At 43.8% G+C, this 21,643-nt stretch overlaps 1 protein-coding gene across 1 annotated transcript in view; it reads right to left on the reverse strand.

Moving 5' to 3' along the window:
• The window catches only part of TARBP1 (TAR (HIV-1) RNA binding protein 1), a 30,885-nt gene extending 18,770 nt beyond the window's left edge, over window positions 1-12,115 (reverse strand). Inside the window, 14 exon segments of the mRNA XM_033145432.1 lie at window positions 78-150; window positions 153-176; window positions 1,179-1,314; window positions 1,502-1,591; window positions 2,103-2,199; window positions 2,283-2,410; window positions 4,110-4,118; window positions 4,154-4,253; window positions 5,878-5,906; window positions 5,908-5,931; window positions 7,191-7,339; window positions 8,074-8,143; window positions 9,111-9,208; window positions 11,145-12,115. Of these exon segments, the coding sequence (XP_033001323.1) occupies window positions 78-150; window positions 153-176; window positions 1,179-1,314; window positions 1,502-1,591; window positions 2,103-2,199; window positions 2,283-2,410; window positions 4,110-4,118; window positions 4,154-4,253; window positions 5,878-5,906; window positions 5,908-5,931; window positions 7,191-7,339; window positions 8,074-8,143; window positions 9,111-9,208; window positions 11,145-12,051 (1,934 nt within the window). The 5' untranslated portion in view covers window positions 12,052-12,115.
• Window positions 12,116-21,643: the final 9,528 nt, after the last annotated feature.

Here is a 21,643-nt window from a genome sequence, read left to right on the forward strand (position 1 = left end):
GTAATATACTAAAGCTAATAGGACAAAGCCTGCTCAAGTGACTTGTGGTCCACATCCAAAGCAAACAGGGTATCTACCTGTATACATGTATCATCTCTTCCACATCTGCAGTCAGCAGAATCATCGTAGCAACAAGTTTAGCTTCAAACAGTCAGGCATAAGGCAGTCTTCTGCAGCTGTAAAAAAAATAATACTAGTTTTTACAATGTTACAGAGCTCTGCCTGAACAAGTATGTCATGATGTTGCAGCACCGGTGCAGGCATGCTGGGCACCCACAGTCTGGGGCCCCAAGTCAGCACGCTGGCTTCTCCTGTGCCAGCAAAGTGGTTTGCTAGAGAACACATGCTGAGATAATGTATTCTGTAGCTAAAAGTCTCTGACAGAAGTGTCATGCACAGAAATAAAATGAAATAAGCAATGAAGCTGATTGTTTTTTTGAATGCTGTTGTATGATATGCTTTGAAGTCGACTCTTTAGTTAATAGAATATGGAAGCAACTGAGATAAGAATTGCGCTTGAGAACTTCAGTCATTTTAATAATTTACCAGGACTTTGGAAATCCTATTACCAGTTAAATTAGTGAACAATATGCCTAGTGATTTTAATGAGGGATAAACCCCAGGAAATCAGTACAAAATTACTAGGAAGCAATGAGCTACTTTATATATGCTGAAGGGCTTGTGCACACAGTGGGATTTTTTGATATTTTTGCTTTGAACAGCATGTCACACCAGTGATTTTCAAACTCCTCTTGGATTCAAAAGTGGTTTGCCAAGAGGCATGAGTGGCTACCTTTCCACAAGCACAAATCCAACCCCCTTCATTTGTAATTCATCAAATCTGAGTCTTTATAAATATTTGCAAAGAGCTTCTATGCAAAAGCAAACTTGGTGGCATTGTCCCAGCAGTAGGGCAGTGAAACCCACAAACAAAAGATTTCAGCATAATTGGGGGTTCTGGTAAGGTGTGCAGAAATTTATTACATTGCAATCTACCGCTGATCTTCGGCCCCTCCTCACAAAGCACCACCTTCAAAACAACATCATGTATAAACCAGCAAGTGTTCCAAACACTTTTATGCAGAGCTAAATAATCCTTAATCCTTAGGAACAGAACTATTTAACAAATGTGCTCAATGCTTACATAAACATGTTTACATATTTATAAAACTACTTACAATTGGCTATAGGTGTTTTCAGATAATCCTCCACAAGCGATTGTGCATAAACACTTAATGCAGTTTTGTCTTGAGGCACATTGCAGTTTAAAGGCTTTCGAAAGTGCTTGTCGTTTACACGCAACCAATTACAAAGCTAAGGAAAACAAAATGATTTTTCAATTTATTTTTGTTTTGTTTATAAAATTTCTATACTGCCCTGCATTCAAAGATCACAGGGCAGTTTACAGCATAGAAAAACAAAAGGCTTAATCATAATCATAATCATAATACACATCTAAAATGCAACCAATTTCACAATAGTTTGCTTTCACTTCTCTCACCATTGTCCACAAAACAGTCCCTCTGCCTAACGACTCTTCTGGTTTCAGAGATACAATGAAGTTTGCAATATCTGAAAGGGACACTTTCTCCTAAGGAAAGAAATGTAAGTACCGTAACATTCATTTGAAACCAAGAAAAACAATATTTAGGTTCAGAGTTGTGTTAATCATTTTGCAACGTTACAGATCTCTCCCTACTCCAAACCCCTTCAAGCTTAATAGCAAAGTACCACAATGCAAGTGTTCTACTCAGAGTAGTTCCAATAGAACAAAGTGCAAGGCGCAATATGTGAAGATGTCATCACAAGTTTAACACAGTACTTAGGGTAGTCATGCATTTTTAATGCCACAATGGTGTGTTTAAGAATGCCCAAGCCAATGGCCTTTGTTTTCTGAAAACTTGGCATCTATGGTAGAAAAATGAAGCAAAGGAGGAAAACATTTCACCTGAGATTTAAGAATGGTAATCAAATGATCCTAAAATTATGTATCTTTTAATCCAAAGAAGTAGCAAGCCTTATCCACTAAAGCTTTATAAAAGTACTCAGCTATATTTGATGCCTTTCCCAGTGCAACTATATTTCAGAATAGGAACACTTACTACATCTGTCAAGAGTATAGCTGCTTTAAGAAGATAGCACTGAGCTGCTCCCCGTAGGAGAATCTGATGGGTGATCATGGTGCACTGCAGGACATCTCTGCAAATGGATAAGATACATGCTTTGAAAAGTTAAAACAATGAACTGAGAACTAGTGACACGAACAACACTCAGAAAGTTACCTCAGAGCTAGGAGTCCTTCAGTATCTAGTACTCTATATGCTGACTATTTGCCAGTGCCATGGACAGAAACAAATTGAACAGCACACCAGTGCCTATTGCTCATCTTCTGTATAAACTTTAACAAAAACTACCTTTAAAAAACAAAAGAAAACAAGATTTTTGTTCAATCATCTAGCATAAAACAATGCTAACACCAAAAGTAAGCCCAGCAGTAGAAAGCCATTTTTCCAAGGAGGGGAAAATGGATTACATTCCCTAAATCCAAATGATCTCTTCATTAATTCCAGCCTCAACAGCTTGTTGACTGAGGGCTCAGATGTACGTGACAGCAGAGAAAAACATGGTAGTACAGGCGGTAACCGTTTTGCACATGGTCCAATTGCTGCATGACTGCCAACATGCAGCTCCTTTTGGACCCAGAAGAAGGGCAGAATGGGGACAGAGTGAAACGGGGCAGGACAGGCCCCCTAACATGCACAGGGGCCAGGAATGCAAACCTCACACAAATGGTTGCTGTCGTACAACACATAGCAGGTGCAGGACAGAGCAGTGTTATGACACTGTACACATGACTGTACACTGTACACATTATGACACTGTACACTTACATGGGCGGAAGAAGAACACCACAAACCTAATATGCACTATGAATGATTCCTGAGTGTACACGCTTTCACTATCTCCCCAGATTCTGACCCCAAACTACCATGGGAAAGCATAACTAAAGGAAAGTCAATGTAGGGCAGTGCTTAGAATGTATGAGATAGGATAAAGGATCCTAGCTCAGCTATAAAGCTCATTGGGTGACCTTGAGCCAATCAGTCTCTCTCAGCCTGATTTTTCTCTGGGCTTGTTGGGAGCTTAAGATGAAGCCTGGGAAGAAACACACAGCACCCTATATTTTGGACAATGGGATGACAATATAATAAATGAAAAAAGGTAAAGGTCCCTTCAGGACCTCCTAGATCCAGTAGGTTAGGAAGAAGGAAGGAAAGCTGGGGCATAGCAAGGGGAACGGGGGTGACACTTTGGCCCCCCGGCTTTGTTTTTTAAGGCTATTTTCGGCATTGCCAGGGTGGAGCCGCAGGGGCAGCCAGCGAGGGGGGTACCACCCCCTCCTCGCTGGCCCGCCCCTTGCCTCTATGCCGCGCTCTGGCTGGCTTGCGGAGCCGGGGCATGGAGAGGGGCAGGCCAAGTCTCCTGCCCCGACTTGCGCTCCTCCAAGGGAGCCCGGCAGCGGCTTCGGGAGTCTCTACGGGATGCAGAGACTCCCAAAGCCGCGACCCAGCACCTCTTCGTGCGGTGGCTGCTCGTGCAGGCATGAGCAGCCGCCGCACGAAGGGGTGCCAGGCAGGTGGCAGCTTCAGAAGTCTCTGCAGCCCACAGAGACTCCCGAAGCCACCACCCAGCATCCCCCGGGGGCAGGGTGTCGCGCTATGCGCATCGCGCCATGACGTCATGACACACGCACACACCGCAATGCCCCGCCCCAGGGGGTGCCTCTTGGGCTTCCCGCCCCAGGCAGCCAAGGGGCTAGACCGAAACGCCCCTGGAAGGAAGGCAGCAATCCAAGAACAGAGGTAGCTCTGTGCCCTTGCACAGTAGTTGCCAGCTTCTCCAGTCTTTCCGCCCATACTCAAGGGGAAATGCATGTAAACAAAGCTATGAGAATGAAGCTGGGCACTTTTTGCATTCCACTGTGCTAGACCTCACGGCATAAGTGGGGTGGAAGTCTAAGTGAGATGGCTTTATATGCCGGTCACACACATCCACTTCGCTCTTTCCAACCACCTCCCTACTTTGGCCACTGGCATGAAGAAGCTGACAGATGACTTCTATGCAATTCCAAATCAAAATATTTTAAATAAACATACTTTTTCTTTCTCAGGGAGGCTTGTGAAAAGGTAGCCAAGAACATTTGCAACTTAGTTCCTAAAGGAGGACAGGTTCCCAATATCTGACCTGATAACCTGTTAAATTTAAAAGCAGAGAATATGGTGGAAGAAATTCAAAGACAAACTCAACTTTATCAACTAAAGAATACAGTTTACAACTACTAGAACTGCATACTACTAGAATACTACTAGAATACATGGGACGCAGGTGGCGCTGTGGGTTAAACCACAGTGCCTAGGGCTTGCTGATCAGAAGGTTGGCGGTTCAAATCCCTGCGACAGGGTGAGCTCACGTGTTCGGTCCCTGCTCCTGCCAACCTAGCAGTTCGAAAGCACGTCAAAGTGCAGGTAGATACCGGTAAATAGGGACCACTCCAGTGGGAGAGGTAAGTGGCGTTTCCGTGCGCTGCTCTGGTTCGCCAGAAGCAGCTTAGTCGTGCTGGCCACATGACCTGGAAGCTGTACGCCAGCTTCCCTCGGCCAATAAAGTGAGATGAGTGCCGCAACCCCAGTTGTCCATGACTGGACCTAATGGTCAGGGGCCCCTTTACCTTTAGAACCTCTATACAGATATTTGTTACACTGAAGTATAAATAACTTACAGGCTAATTGACAGAAGCTTTCATTTTGTTAAAAAGGCAGGCCACCTTTAATATTAGACCAATATATCGGAACCAAGCTTATCCTCTCTCAATGAGCAAAAATATTCTGAGCTAGTAAACAACTGATTCACAGAACAATTCTAACCCCCTGTCAAAGGAAGGTACATCCAATCCTAGAAACCTCCCAGTATATCCACAGAAACTGTGTAAGTGTAAGAGCAGCACCAGCTGCTACTGCCATAGCAAGGGCCCACAAATGGAATAGGTTGGGAATGTGTTAGAGGTCCCCTGTACCCCCTGCAGATTAGACCCCGTAACTACACCAGTCTGAAGCTGGTGTAGTTAATTTCCCCTCCCATTGGTTTTCAAGTGGGTGGGACCAATTAACGGTAAGGAATACAATGGTACCTCGTGTTACAGACACCTCGGGGTACGGACACTTCAGGTTACAGACTCCACTAACCCAGAAATAGCACCTCGGGTAAGAACTTTACCTCAGGATGAGACAGAAATCACGTGGTGGTGGCAGCGCGAGGCCCCATTAGCTAAAGTGGTACCTCAGGTTAAGAATAGTTTCAGGTTAAGAACGGACCTCCAGTACCAGAGGTACCACTGTACAGAAATACAAAGGCAGAAAAATTGCTGAAGCCCTGGTCACATCGAGCCTCTGGATGTGGCAATGGTTCTGCCCCCGATTCCCACTTTCACTCCAGTACTTAGAATTGCTCTACTTAGAAAGCTTCCATCCCAACAAAAGAACATCCACCTAACCACACCTAATAAGTTTTTTTATAATTATAATTATAATCATCATCATTTAATACTAAAAATCTAGAAATCTGAGAGAATGTTTTCTGTACTTGCTCCAGTTCTCTCTCAGCTTTTGTGGGATAGGACAATTAGAACTGCCTGCAGTACTGTAGGTACACCATATATTTACATAATTCTATGGCAATGAAACCTGGTGCGGTTTTTTCAATCCCTGTCCTCAATGGAGGGGAAAATCCATAAATACCTGCAAATATACAGCATGTAAAAATCTGTTTATCTTTTAATATCTATAGAAATTCAACAAGTTGTCATGAATAATTTATTACCTGCTATACAGAGAACTTTCCGAAAGAGCATTCCATTAAAGGGCCAATAATAAACTAAAAAAGAAAGAAGTGTGCTTGTATTAAAAGCTGTAACACAGACAAAAATGGCATTTGTCCGGAAAAACATGTATGGATGTTGTAATCCAGACCCATATTAGTAGAAAAGTCAGTATGAAACCGTCAAATTTATTTTGCTACAGAAAAACTGTGGGTCTGACTTTACAACACATTCAATATACAAAATGGGTAAAGAAATTATGAATCAGCCTTATAAACATGCTAAAGAAAAAAAATACTCCAAAAGATTTATATACATGACAGCAGGGTGTAAGAGAAACAAAAGTATTTCCCGAACTGTATTATGTAATGAGGCTATTCCCCTAAAAATAAAATAAAAAGTGCAGATCTGTTACCATTACAATTATTCACCAAAATGCTATGGCTAGAAGGATCCTACTCACTACCACTTTTCCCGTATCTCAAAAATGAGATGAACCTTACTAGGGTAATGGGCACAATTGTTGCTCGTCTGCCCTTATAATCAGAGCAAACCAGGCAGCGTGTGCCCTAGACACTGGTGGACAAGCTGGTGTGCTTACAAAGAGAATGATGTTTCCTTATTGTCAGGGGATTGTCCCAGGCTCAGCGCAGGGTGGTGGAAGGGCTCTCGGGATGCTACAGAGAGCCTCAGTCCCACCTGACCAGTAGCACTTCCTCTTCCAGCAGGGGAGACAGCGTTGTCTCCAGTAGGGAGGGGGAGGCAGCCCAGGGAACTGAGAGCCAAGGCTCTGGGGATGTTGGAGAGACCCTGCACTCCCCTCACGCAGAGGAAGAGGAGAGAGACACGCCATTTCCGTCACCCCAAATGCGTAGAGGGGGTGAAACGAAAAAAGGGGAGTTGGGGATTCGTATACCGAAGCTCTTATGTTGGGGTTAGAACTGGAAGGGGCCACTCCCGAATTCTGCAGACGTAGAGGAGTGAAACGAAAAGAGGGGAGGTGGGGATTTCGTATACCGAAGCTCTTATGTTGGGGTTAGAACCGGAAGGGGCCACTCCCGTATTCTGCAGACGTTTGATACAAACATAAACTTTTAAGCTCTGCACTGTACATAGTATGCACAATAAAACTACTAAAGGAACGGCTGGAGTTTTGCCTGGTTACTCATGAGCAACCATCCAAGGACCTTACACTTATGTTCCCTTCAAGAGCAGCAAGCTTTTAACATCCCCCCCCCCCAATAATACAGACAAAGGAGCAAACTTCAGGAGGTACAATACAGGAAATCTTAGGAGAAAGGGAAGAAAACTTTACCTCTGAAAATCCTGGTGACATAGGGAGATGTTTCGTTTGCCAGATGTCAAGAAAGTGAATTACACCTTCCTTTGTCAATGTTTTGTTTTCACTTTCAAACATTCTTTTGTAAATGCACATATGCCACGATGGGTGAAACACCCAACTATCTGTTGCAAAAATATAGAATTTTTACAAGGGTACACAATGACAGTAATCTTGACATATATTTTATCTGGATGCAGGAAGTAGGGAAGGAGGGACGCATATTATTCATATGTACCTTTATAGATTTTCACAATATATTTGCATCTAACCACATTAAAAAAAAGTTTTAAGAAACTTTCATTGTGTAGCACATCCACCTGAATCTGGCCGGAAAGGCCCCTGTTATCTTCATGGCTCTTACCTTTCATATTGACTTTTGCCCTGATATGCCCTATACAACTGAGGGATAATTCATGCAATCAACTACCAATTTTTTTTCTACATTATGTAAATATGGCAGAGCATCTTACACACCTTTCAGCCCATGAACAATTTAATATGTGAGTAAGAAAATATTAGCTTGCAACACTCCCTCCACCGTGTCCCCCCCCCACCATGGTTTTTATGGGAAGGAATTGGAGAAAGACTACTTTCAGGCCACACACATTATGTTGAATGTTCAATGTGGGGTGCATTTCTGATGTCCCATTGTTCCGTACTGAATTTGTAAACTGATATTGTATGAAGTGGCCTTTAAACTGCAAGTCCATTTAGAAATTATCAATGTTACAACCTATGACCCGAAAAAGCATTATTTAGGCTGTTGAGAAACCAAGTGGCAGGAATTTTTGCAACATATAAACCAATCCTTTGATTCCTGACCAAGTTATTGGCACTTTAAAAAAAATAGCCTTACCATTTTGCTCTGATACTGCATGTTCATATAAACTATTTAACTTTGGCAATACTGGCTTTATAACATGTATCTAAAATGAAAAACAGACATTATTACATTAATTTGATTTACTCAGTAACTGAAAAGTATCATAACTACAGTTCCAGTTACAGGTGGGTAGCCGTGTTGGTCTGCCATAGATGAAACAAAATAGGAAATTCTTTCCAGTAGCACCTTAGAGACCAACTGAGTTTGTTCTTGGTATGAGCTTTCGTTTGCATGCACACTTCTTCAGATACACTGAAACAGAAGTTAAAGGTAAATGGACCCCTGACCGTCAGGTCCAGTCGTGTCTGACTCTGGGGTTGCGGCGCTCATCTCGCTCTATAGGCCGAGGGAGCCGGTGTCCAGCTTCCGGGTCATGTGGCCAGCATGACAAAGCCGCTTCTGGTGAACCAGAGCAGCGCACGGAAACGCCGTTTACCTTCCCGCTGGAGCGGTACCTATTTATCTACTTGCACTTTGACGTGCTTTCGAACTGCTAGTTACCAGATCCTTAAAATTTAAGGATCTGGTAACTTCTGTTTCAGTGTATCTGAAGAAGTGTGCATGCACACGAAAGCTCATACCAAGAACAAACTCAGTTGGTCTCTAAGATAACTACAGTTAAGAGCCAGAAATGACATAACATAGTGACTTTACAATAATAGAAATTATAGCACAGTGTCTCTGTGTAACCAAGGTTCAGCCCCCTGTGAACAGCAAATCTATACATAATTCTGATGCTGTGATTGACTTCAGTGGAACTTGGAAGAGTATAACTTAAGATTGAGAGGTCGTTTTCATTTTTTACCTCCAGTTCCCCCATAAACATGCAAAGAGGGAAAATTATACATTCAAAATGCATGGAAGATTTTTGTTTAAGAAAAACACTTCCTGGCTTCAGCATTCAGCATTTGTTCACTGTATAGAACAACCCTCTGTTATTTTGCATATTCATAGCAACAATGAAGAACAGCAACTCTCTGCAGCACTTTGTAAAATTGTTACACACTTACCTGATTTCCTTCCAAAGTCTCCATAATTAAGATGTAATTTTCCCAAAACTGATTAAGTTGATCATTTTTTTCTGCACACCACCAGAACAGATATGGTTCTGCAATACAATACAAGCAAATTAGAGGCATTTCTTCCCTTCCCTCTAATCAAAGGGAACATGTGATACTACATCCAGTTTCATGTCACTAGCATGAAAAGGCTATATGTAAAGCGAGATGAGCGCCACAACCCCAGAGTCATCTGCAACTGGACCTAATGGTCAGGGGTCCCTTTACCTTTATACCTGTATACCAAGCCTGTAAGTGTCAATAAAATATCTCTCAGTGAGAACAGTATGCACTGAAAGCACAGGCTGCAATCGTTCAGTATTAGTTGACAAAACATTATATGGACAGCAAAAAGTATTAATGTAGGTCAAGAGCACGACCCTTTCCTCCTCATGCAGAGGGGAATGCAACCTATTTCCATGGAAGCCTCCTCCTATCTTTGCACACTATCACTGTGCCAAGCATAATGTAACAGGGAGTGCAATGCAGACATGAGGACCTATTGCAACTCACATCTTACCATCCAGCAGCTCCACCACCTGCCATCAAACTGGCCACTCATGTATATCACAAGTACACCACATCCCATGGGTTTTGGTTTTGAAAAGGGCTCCTCCCCATAAATACGTACAGTATATCTGAGTTGTGGAACATTATGTTACCAAGAAAGACTGTGATAGGAGGATTGTGCCAAAATATTTTTAAGTTTCTTTCTTCTATCCTTAATGTTTATTTCTAACCTTGGGTTATGCTTTCATTAGCATTTCTCTTCCATTCTCAGTGAAAAGGTAAATTCATGCTTAATGAGGTATTGCATGAACAATTAAGGAATGGCTTTCACTTTGGTTCCTGTTTCACCCATCCTCCTTCACAGTCAAAACCTTTTTAAAAGGTTGTTGTCTCCCTAAGCAATATCTGCAAGAGTAGACCATTGACAAGAAATGGTGGTTGGGGAAGAGCTGTAGCTCAGTGATAGCGCATCTGCTTTGCATGCAGAAGATCTGAGTGTTCATTCCCTTGTATTTCCAGGTAGGGCTGGGGGAGACCCTTGGCTGAAAACCTGAGCTGCTGCCAGTCACTGTAGGCAATACTGAGCTAGATGGACTGATGGTACAATTCAGAAAAAGGCAGCTAGCTTCCTGTGTGGCTCTAGAACACTATAATTCCATAATGAAGGTCCTTTCATTTTGTTTGTTCATCTAAATAAGTTGATAGACACCTTTAGACACCTTTGCTATCCACATTTGCTTTGATAGACAAACTCCTGTTTTCGCTAAAGCAGAAACAAAGAGACTTGCTGACTTTCTACCAGTCTCTTAAATTTAATGCTACTCAGAGCATCTCACCAATGTGGCATTCAAGAGGTTTGGGGGCTGCGCCTTTTAAGTATAACACAACAATGTGGGGCTACTTAAAACTAAAGCACAAGTGAAGATGGCACTTCTTGTGCCTTACCAGTGGCATACAAGGGACATTTTTACAAGATACAGCATTGTGGCAAGACGTGTGTACATGTGCCCAAGTTCTCTCTTTGATAAACACTTGGAGGAGACCTGTTCTTTTATTACATCCCAGCTAAAACACACAAATGTTATGCACTGATTGTAATCATGTACAGATGCAGACAAGATAACTGGTAATGTAATTCATTTCAGAGTGTGGGGATCATGGAGAAAAGGCCTGTCTTTCACTTGCAGCCTATGGCTTGCTGGTCACGGCTATCCTCTACCATATGTAAAATTCAAAGTCAGCACTAACCCATATTTCGAAAGCTCTGTGGAGCGAAGCCATAGGTCGGATATTATACGTGGCGAATAATACACATGTCCAGCCTGCCACGGGTCACAGAGCCGACCAAGGCAAGGCTTTTGTCCACAACCTACCACATGCTGAAGTGGCTGAGAGAAAAGGGATTGTTGTGTGTGTGTGTGGCATGGCATTTGTGGAAGCAAGTTAAGCAAGGATGCTACATCACCAGGGCTGTACCATTTCCACTGTGCCGGTTGCACCTGCACTCCAGGCGTAGTTTATCAGAGACATCCACTGCTCGCTTCAGCAAATAACGGGCTCTTTTCCTGCACAGGGCATCGCTCTCCGTCAGCCCCTTTTGCACCACTTCCCAGAAACTGCTGCACCGCCTGGCGTCGAGTAGCTGAGCAGCCGCCTCCACCTGCGCGCTCGCGGGAAACAGCGCGTCCGAGAGGGCGCTCAAGACCAGCAGGGTCCGGCTCACCCGCTGCGGGGCACCCTTGGGCGGCGGCGCCGGCAGCACCATCAGCCCTTCCCACACGAGCCCCAATGCGGCGCTATTCCGCCCCAGCGCCGGCAGCAGCCTCCCAGCCGCCAGCAAGGCTTTCTCCTCCTCGTCGTCCTCTCCATCTCCCCTCAGCAACTTCAGGGCCGCCGCCACGGCTCGCCCGAGCAGCGCCGGCTCCTCCAGCCAAGAGGCCACGGCGGCCAGGACCTCGACCGCCGCTTCCACCTGCAACCGCCCGCTCCCCGCGCTGCCTTCCAGGGCCTCCAGCGACTCCCGCGCCAGCCGCTCCGCCAAAGGGGCTCCGCAAAGCGAGGCGCAGCAGCGCAGCGCCCCACACGCGGCTCTGGCCAGGCGCAGGCGCTCCTCCGGGGACTCCCTCGGCGAGGAGGCGCCGCCGAGCAGCACCGGCAGGCAGCGGCCCAGCGCCGCCTCCCAGGCTACACGCCGAGCCGCCGCGTCCCGCTCGTCGCTCCGCCCGCCCGCCGCCGCCGCCACCCGCTCGAGAAGGAAGCGCAGCGTCTCCGCTTGCTCGACGGAGAGCGGCCCGCCTTCGGCGCCACCGCCGCACACGGCCCGCAGCAGCGCGCCCCAGTCTGGGCATTGCGAGAGCAGCGCGTCGGCTAAGACCGCGTCCATGGCGGGCAGCGCGCGCGGCCTAGCAGGCCTGTCCGACGCCTTTCCTCGCGCTTTCTTCTCCCAGCAGCCCTTGCGTTTAAGGTGGCTGCGAGGAAAGCGAGGAATAGCTTGATGATAGGCCTGCCTAGCAGTCGATGCTGCGCCTTTCGCACTGCTTGCCTTTTCGGTACCCCTGACAGGTAGAGAGATTCAGCAGGTGAAACCACACAACTTCCCCCTGCCCGCATTTGTCTTCTCGCCACCCCGTCACTGTGCCCTGTAATGAATGGGTTTCTAATGTCCTTGGAACCGCCTACGACCAGGACTGGGTCAAAGATTTGAACGTTCCAAGGCTGCGGAGTGTAAGCTTGCCTTGGAAGGCTGCGTTCGCAGGCCAGTCTTCAAATCACTTATTTGAAGTATCCTTGCACATGCAAAAGAGCTGCACCAAAGCATAGGGTTTGTGCACTGCAGCAGCCAGTGACAGTTAAAAAAAAAAGTTGTTTTCATTGATTTTCAAAAATAACACGAAGATATAACACACACATAACAAATAATTCCCCTCTGTACCCCACTCTTCCCCAGACTACAGAGTCTTATAGAAAAACGTTTTCCAAAGTTGTGATTGTAAGTCCATTGGTTGCCAGCCAGTGACAGCTTTGAATTGATCAGTAGGCTGCACCTGCCAGAGCCATTCTCTAAATTGATCCATTCATGCTGAAGCAAGACCAGTTGCTGGGGAACGACAGCAGCAGCAGGAGATGGCTTTTGCCCTCTTAGTGTTTGTGTGCTTCCTGGAGGCATAGAATCACAGAATTATAGAGTTGGAAGGGATCTCAAGGGTCATTAGTCCAACCCCCTACAATGCAGGAATCCTGCCCACAGCTGTCCCTATCATATGGACTACCTTGGGAAACAGGATGCTGAACTAGAAAGGCTTCTGGTTACACGAAAGCTCATACCAAGAACAAACTTAGTTGGTCTCTAAGGTGCTACTGGAAGGAATTTTTTTATTTTGTTTAGAAAGGCTTCTGCTCTGCTCAAGCAGAACGCTTATGTCAGAATTTGTGCTCCACAAAATTTACCTTGAAGTGACAGCACAGTAGTGTTCTAGGCCCTTTTCAAAAACTTGCATTGCATAACTAAGCAAAATCCTAGCATAAACAGACACATGACTGTTGCCCATTTGTGTCCGAAACACAGAGCATGAGGCTCTTAATCTCAGGGTTGTGAGTTCAAGTCCCACATTGGGCAAAAAAGCAAAGAAAGAAAGATTCCTGCATGGCAGGAGTTGGATTAGATGATCCTTGTGGTCCCTTCCAACACTACAACTCTCTGATTCTGTGCTGTAATATTGAGGGTAGGGGGTTGCACCCGGTGTTCTAGCTAAATCAAAAAGCTCACACAAGTGGGTGTAAGGGGATATCAGTGGGAAGAACCTAATTCCTATATGAATTGTCCACAGCATCCTTGTGAGGTTCTTTGCACCGTTAGAGGAGCAGAGCAATTCATGAACTGGATCATACTACCGGTAGTTCATTTGCACCCAAACATGTGTCTGTATGTGCAACTAGTGAAAAGGCTGTGCTGGATTATTCATGCTGGAGCAAGGTAATTGTTTTCACCTGCTTCATTGAAAGACAAAAGCAACTGGGTACGTTGGCCTTCTTGATACAGAATGTGTATTTTATTTTTGTTTTGTGTCTGAACCCCTGGGCATAAAGAAGGTGTGCACTCAGATTTTTGTAACAGATAGTAATTTACAGCAAAGGATATGATTTCACTTTCTTTGTGTCTCACATGATAGCAACATTACTATAAATGCTGATATGGCAAACTGACATAGTGACTAGAATAAATTGCCCCAGAGATAACCTTATTTATATGAAGTGGAGTGATTAAAACTGAATTAATACAGCACAAAAGGAACATGATACCAAATGGCATTTAGGGGCCAACACAAATATATTTTCTCATGAAAAGACATACACATAGGATTTGTTTATATGACCTTGTTAGATTAATCGTTCTTATCATTCAACATGGAGAAGGCATTTTACCATAACAAGCTTTTAAATGAGCATGTGACTCCCATAGCAATCAGTAGCCTCTCAATGAGAAATTCAAGAGCATGGCATCTGTCCCATTTTGTTTTCTGCTATTCTTTTTATCTTTGAAGTCTGTTCTTTGGAATTTGTAACAAGCCCATGAAACAGCTTGCTGTGTTTCTCTCAGAACAGCAGATGGTGCTATTGTCAAGACTTCCTACAATTTTGCGCCCCCCCCCCCCCAAAAAAAAGAACAGGTGAATGGAAATAAAAGTTTAATAGCCTTTCAGAAATTTATAATCCTTAAAATAAAAAAGAGATAATTTTGATCTGTATCAACCTTTTTTTAAAGTCTCATAAAACTGGTCCAGGACCAAGAATTTTGTGACATGAACATGTAGCAAAATGGAGACAAAATTTAGACAAAGGATATTCAACATTGATTTAGTTTTTGAGGGGTGTTTTATTAAACATTCGGAGCAGGATTTACCAACCAGTGTGGTGTAGTGGTTAAGAGCAGTAGTCTCACAATCTGGTGAACCTGGTTCACGTCTCCGCTCCTCCACATGCAGCTGCTTGGTGACCTTGGGCTAGTCACACTTCTTTGAAGTCTCTCAGCCTCACTCACCTCACAGAGTGTTTGTTGTGGGGGGAGGAAGGGAAAGGAGAAGGTTAGCCACTTTGAGACTCCTTAGGGTAGTGATAAAGCGGGGTATCAAATCCAAACTCTTCTAACTAGCCATGTCTGCAGAATCTGTATGCAAGGACCTCCACTTGTGCAGGAGGGCTTTACCCCCTCTTCTCTCTCTATGCTTCATAGAATTGTCTCTGGGGTGGGTCAGGAGAGCCCCCAGAACAGCGCAAAGAGGGCAGGAGAGGGGGGGGGAAAGCTGTAATGCTTGCACAGATGGAACAACTGGGAGTGTGCGATGTGGAATTCTACCCTTAGGAACTTACTATTTCAAAGGTGCTTTAGATTAAGGTTACCAGACGTCCCCGGATTTACACACCAGTCCCCATACAAAAGGAGAGCTTGGACAGCTAAGGCAGCAGTAGCAGAAAACAAAAATGTAAGCCATGGATTGGGGGGGGGGGAGAGAGAGAGAGAGAGAGAGAAGTCATTGCCATTAAAGTGCCACAGAACCAAAATAAAAACAAGGGATGGGGATATGCTACCACAAAGCAATGCTATATGCCAGTGGGTGTAGAAACAGCCCTAGAGTAAATTATATGTTGTTATTTTTCTGAAAGCCACCCTGAAGACCTAATGGCAGGAATCAAAACAAATGGATGAATGAGTAAGGATTTTTGTGTCAAAATCACATTAGTTTGGCTTGTGCTTCAAACAGCAAATTTCAAAGAGTTCCTTGCACTTCCTCTGATGCCTTTGAAAGTTTTTTTCCCCCAGGGTAAACATACAAGTGTCTAATTTGTTTGGTTGGGGATGATGGCCTCCAAAAGAAAATAACCCTCTCACCCCCCCCAACCACACATCTGCTAACAAATGCAAAAGCATCAGAAAACAGATCCTAATGCAACACTTTCCCTTTAATAAGAGCCTAATCCTCCCAGTTGGCTCATATACAGAGCAGCCTGGGCCCAGCTGATCCTTGCCAATTGCTTTGAAAACTCCTGACTCACTCCAATATCACTTAGAGTCTCCTTAATTGAGCATCAGAGGCGGGCCCTTGATGGATGCTATAAAAAGGCTTTCTTTGAGCCTTCTCTCTTCCTTCTTGCATTTTAACTCAGAATAGGGGTGGGGAACCTTTTTCAGACTGAGCACCGCTAGCAGTGGTGAGCTAAGGCAAAAATAGGGAGGGTTGGAGATGAAGCGTGGTGTGAGGAGAGTACCAAGGCTCAGACAGAGAGGCCTGAGAGTGGTGATCACATTTGGTTCCAGGGCCTGTGGTGCCCCACCCTCAAAGGCACCAGGATCAGAAAAATTCCAGGATCAAGAGTGGCAGTTTTTTTTTTTTAAGGAATGCTCCCCCCACTAGTAAATGCATTTACTGTCTATTTTTAAATTCCGTGTACAAGTTCTACTTTTTCTTGACCCACATTTTTACTTACATATTTAAGAGCATGCTACCTCATTTACTAAGCTATTACGAAAATGCTAGTATTAACTGTAGTCTGTTAAGTGCATTGGGGTAGCAAACTCCCACAGAAAAACTTGCTGCTGACAGTGCTGCAGATAGCCTGGATAGATAGCACTCTTCATGGATGAGTTTCGTCACTCTTAGAGGTGTGGCCAAACAGAACCTGCCATTACATTCTCCTGCTGGGATGACCAAGTGCCGAGAAATACAGGCTCCAGCATCTTTTGTAAATGTGCAGAAAATTACATTTTGGCAATAAAGGGAGATAAAGAGGCATCTTTGCACATAGCAGGCACCTTTATAAAGCATATTTGAAAATTAAACGTACCAGTAACTCAGAGCTTTCCCACATGATGATGGAGCAAAGCCTCCTCAGCCACTTTATATCCTTTACAATGGGGATGCTCCTTCAAGTCCCAGCAGCTTGGTACCAAGTGCAATGATTTGGGGGAAAGGTCAGGAGGTGGATAGTCATGTTACATGTAAAGACATGCTGGATGATGCATATTCCAATGTTGGAGCAGGGAGTGCTCAGCCTTCAAATTCCACAGGAACTGGTATGACTCAAGGCTTCTCCATTTATTTAGCTAGCCTTGGCAAGTGCCCCATCAGACATTTGTTTCAGATCCAGTTTAAGGACTCACTGTGGATTTGATGGGATTTCTGCAAAGTTTGCCTTAAGACTTGCTTTCACTGTCAGTTTGCGCTTGGTGTTGTTGGGTGTAGAAGGATACAGCCTCCTGATCATTTGGATGCAATGGAAGATTAAAGTAAAGATTAAAATAAAATAAAAATTAACCAGCATCATGCTGAATTTTGGCAGCGGTGCACCAATGTCAGGGACCAGAATCTGCTTTGAAAGCCAACATCAGGCTCTGGAATGCAAACCCTGTATCACATTATCTGGGAATGTTTTGCTTTGCAGATGTATGGTGGATGAAGCTATCTTGGGTATTGGGTAACCCAAGCAAGTCTTGCGTAGCTGAGATTGGGAAACATGGCTTTAGGGCAGACTTTGGCCTCAACAGCTTTCCTGTGCAATTTAGCAACAGGCTAACTGCAGTTTCCCCAAGAAGGAAGGGCAATTATTTTATTCCCCAGCTACTCCCACTTATGACCCAATAAGTGGGAAGGAGCCAAATACACTTAAGTGAAATGAATTAGTATACATATAGACTTTGAAGAAAAGTTGGAGCACTCTAGCAATTTGGACTGCTGTTGCAATTACAACTACAATCCAGCAGGTGGTAGAAAAACCATAAAGAGGTTTCCATTGGATGTAAAGAAGTTCAGTACTGTACAGTACTTATCTCGTTTCATTTTAAAGGGACTTTTGGATAGGGTGGAAGAAATCATAAAGTATTGTAGCAACGACTGAACTGTTTGAGATATGGGGCAGTTCATAAAGACACCCAAGTCAAGAGGAGCCATCCAAAATATTTGTAAAAATGAAATATGTTTGATTAGACTTTTAGTTAAGTTTTAATACAAACATGATATCATGTTATTCAGTAAACATATTGGTTGTAGGGTAGATATGAAGCTGCCCATCTCCTTTTAGGGAGACTAGGTGAAAAGGGAGGCAAGACTCCTACCTTTTAATAGATGTGAAATAACTTCAGTTTGACATGATGTTTGACACAACTATTATAGGTGTGCATAAGTTTTGGTTCCCAGTGATAGTGGGTAGAACATGCAAGGCAAAGGGGAAGGGGTCTGTGTCACTGAAAAAAGTGTTGACGCAGGCACTATCCAATAAATGCCATTTATGGTCACAAATCATTGCAGGGGAAATGTTCTGTCTTTAACAGTGCAATCCTGCATGTCTACTGTCAGAAGAAAGGTCAGTTGAATAGACCTTATTCCCAGGTAAGTGGGTATAGGATTCCATACTTCGTGTAGAAGACAGATCCTGTGTGACAGATTATGAGTAACTGTGTGTTTGTTATTCTGGTCTTTATTGTTTGGAAAGAACCTCAAACTTCTATTTTAGCCAGTTCATTGGGGGAAATGGTCTTCTAAATCTTAAAAGGTCTTGTGTCTGGAGTTGAAGAAAACTAAGCAAGCCAAGTTATTAATCATATCAAATACTTTTAGTTGCTTCCAAAGAGCAAATGTATTTTAAAGCTATAGGAGCTTTGGGGTAAACAGTTTAAAAGGGGAAAGGCTTCCCATACCTTTAAGTCATGTAAAAGAGGTTTCTAAGACAGGGGTGATGGAAAGCTGTACCTGCTGAAATCCCCTCTTTCCCACTGGTAAAAGGTGCTGCAGCCCTATATTCACCAGGTCAGCCCAGGGGAATTCCAAGCACTCACTCCAATAGATGCTTGATGCAGAAAACAGATGCCTAAATATTTTCTGTGTTGTTACCACCCTCAAGAGTTTACAAAGTTCTGCCTCTTGGCTGAATGGGCTTAACTGAATTAATCATGCTACTGAAGAATGAGAGCTGTTGTGCTGTGTGACACAGGTACTAAGGGCAACTGGCAAACCACCAGGGAAATTAAACAATTGCTTCAAAATATGAGGTCCACAAGTGAAACAAGAAAAAAATATAAACAATACAGGCATGGTCAAGTAGCGCATTAATCGGGGTGTGGTTTGGCTATGCCTTGACTATTTACTTTCACCCCAGAGAAGCTTGGATACTGGAGTTTGTTAAGAGGGCTGGGAATTGTAGCTCCCCAGGATTCTTTGGGGAAAGTGATGTGCTTTAAATATATGCTGTAGATGAGAATGGGCTGCATTAGATGGCTTTTGAGTTTCTTCCAGACCCAAAGCCTGGAATGGTCTTTATGCAACCCTTGAAAACAGTGAAAAAATAGAAACTCTATTAAAATATGGTGGATACTTGAGGCAGGGGCGAAACTAGGCTTTATTTCACCCAGGTCAAAGACCCAGTTTGGCACACCCACCCACAACGCATTTGTGTAGACCCACAAGTTGGGAGACTCAGTGGCGCCCCCCTGGAGGCTTCACCTGGGGCAAAGCACCTGGCTAGCCCCCTGCTCCTCCATAGCTACAACTCTGCTTAAGGATCAATCCCTAAAGTTGCCTGCATGTAACACAGTTACATAGGCCCCTTCTTTTAATCTCTGCAAAAAGTCACAGCCCAAGCAAACAAAACTCTCTTCACACTGGACGCCTGAAGGCGAAATGCCCCTTCCTTTTTATTATCTGATGCATCAGACACTCTGCCTGTGAAACCTGTTTACTGTGGGCCACCAGTGCCTGTGTCATCATATTTCTGTTCATGTATTATGCTAGCTTTTAACAACGGAGATAGTTCATTTGTATACTACTATCAAATGATCTAGTCAGTTCATTTTCTTTTAATGTGTGGTTCAAATGGGCATTAGATTACCAAATTATGAAGGGAAGGGCCTGAGCCATACCACTCTGTCAAGGGGTTCTGCTTCAGAAGGAGCCTAGGTTCCTTAGTTTCATCTGTTTGGTTTGTTGTTTTGTCAGAGTTTATTCCTGATACTGTAGCAGGTTGTAACCAGTCAGAAAGATGAAACAAGAGCTACTAATTACCAGGTTTTAAAGCCTAAGGGTTGGGAACAGAAGGCATTCCACATGGCTTTAATTTAGGGGACCAGATGCCATGATTTAGCAGACTCTAATTCAATCCTGCACCTCAGAGACAGGAAACTGGCCTTGCACCAGTCCATGCAAGTGATGGGTGCTTCAATAGTCCTTATCATATTAGCAATATAATCCAAATTGCTATGTTTCCCTCGCTATATGTACACCTGAAATCTAGCTTCGGTCATCAAAATCACCTGTTACAGCACTTACCAAACTGGGTCAGCATTTCCCTAACTCTGATGAAACAAGCTGAAAAGTCTGTTATAATGCAAGTGTCATTTATCCGAATTCATTTTAATGTCCACAGTTCTTTACTTTCCAATGATATCATTTTTACTTGGTACAGCACAGGTGCTTGGATCTAAAGAACCCAATGTAGAGAGAATATTTTGCTCCTCCACTCCTTTAACTCTTTCCACTGTGGCTGGTCATTATAAGAACTTTGTAACTAAAGAACTAGTGTCTGAGGTTGTACGACAGGGTTAAAAAAAAACCATGAAGCTTCCTTCCCACTCCCTTCTCAGCAGAACCTAAGCCAACAGTTCTAACAGACTCATGTACAGAAAGTCAACAGCCTGTGAAGCAAATCCCTGTGTCAAGAACCTTTCTCTGCAAACTGCCTCTAGGGTATCAGTGTTCAAATCTAGGTATTGTTCAGAAAAGATGTCATGGCAGATTGTAACCACCATGACATGACAAAAGGAACTAGACATAGAGAGAGGGACAGAGAGTCTTTCTCAACACCCGAATAATTCTATTCAACTCTCTAAAACAGTGCTGGTCACTTTGTGCTTGCCTGTCCATTGAATAACACAACTGGGGTACAGTGGTACCTCTGGTTAAGTACTTAATTCGTTCCGGAGGTCCGTTCTTAACCTGAAACTATTCTTAACCTGAAGCACCACTTTAGCTAATGGGGCCTCCCACTGCCGCTGAGCCGCCAGAGCACGATTTCTGTTCTTATCCTGAAGCAAAGTTCTTAACCTGAAGCGTTATTTCTGGGTTAGCGGAGTTTGTAACCTGAAGCATATGTAACCTGAAGCATATGTAACCCAAGGTACCACTGTATTATTCTCTCACCCCAATTTTCTCTCACCACTTTCCTAACCTGCAACCCCTTGTCGTAGAGGGGATAGATGAGGGGAGAAGAAGACCAATCACTTTCAAAACTAGTGCACTGTATCTCCAAGCCCACCAGCTGCCATGTTTCTTGGAAGGTAGGTGGAGAAACGACCAGTGAACATCTTAATAGAATGGGGGTGGGGTGGGAGGACTGGGGTTTATTTAATGGTGGAGGCAGTGCTTTTTTCATTTAAAAAATGTTTAGGGGTACTCTCATTTTCATACACATATTGAAATACTACCCCCTATGAGGCCAAACTTAGATTCACAAAATGTTTGGGGGTATGCATACCCCTGCATTCCCTCCCCCCCCCCCAAAAAAAGCACTGGATGGAGGAAAAGGCATGTAAATTAGACTAACACAAGCATGTTCATGCTGGTGCAGAATCTATTTACTTGCCTTATTCTTCGTTAGTTTTTTTTCCTCAGATGAAATTGTGATTTTATTCTAAAGTTGGCATGCTCTGCAAGGAACGACATATTAATATGGGTGGCTATTTTATATGAAGAGAGAGAATATATTCAATCATATAGCAAGAGGGGAAAGTGCACTTTGGGGAACCATCCTTAACACTTCAGCAAATTATTTATGGAAGCTAGAGGTCACTGCTGTCACAATTTTCAAAACCAGAGAGCTTTCTTTTTCAGAGGCATCTCATTTAGCATCCATTTCTGAAGCAGAGTCAGAGAGCACCGTTTAAATAATAAGAAATACCGAATGGACATTATTTCATTCTCTAAAACAGAGAG

The sequence above is a fragment of the Lacerta agilis genome, chromosome 3, assembly GCF_009819535.1.
Source record: "Lacerta agilis isolate rLacAgi1 chromosome 3, rLacAgi1.pri, whole genome shotgun sequence".
NCBI lineage: Eukaryota > Metazoa > Chordata > Lepidosauria > Squamata > Lacertidae > Lacerta > Lacerta agilis.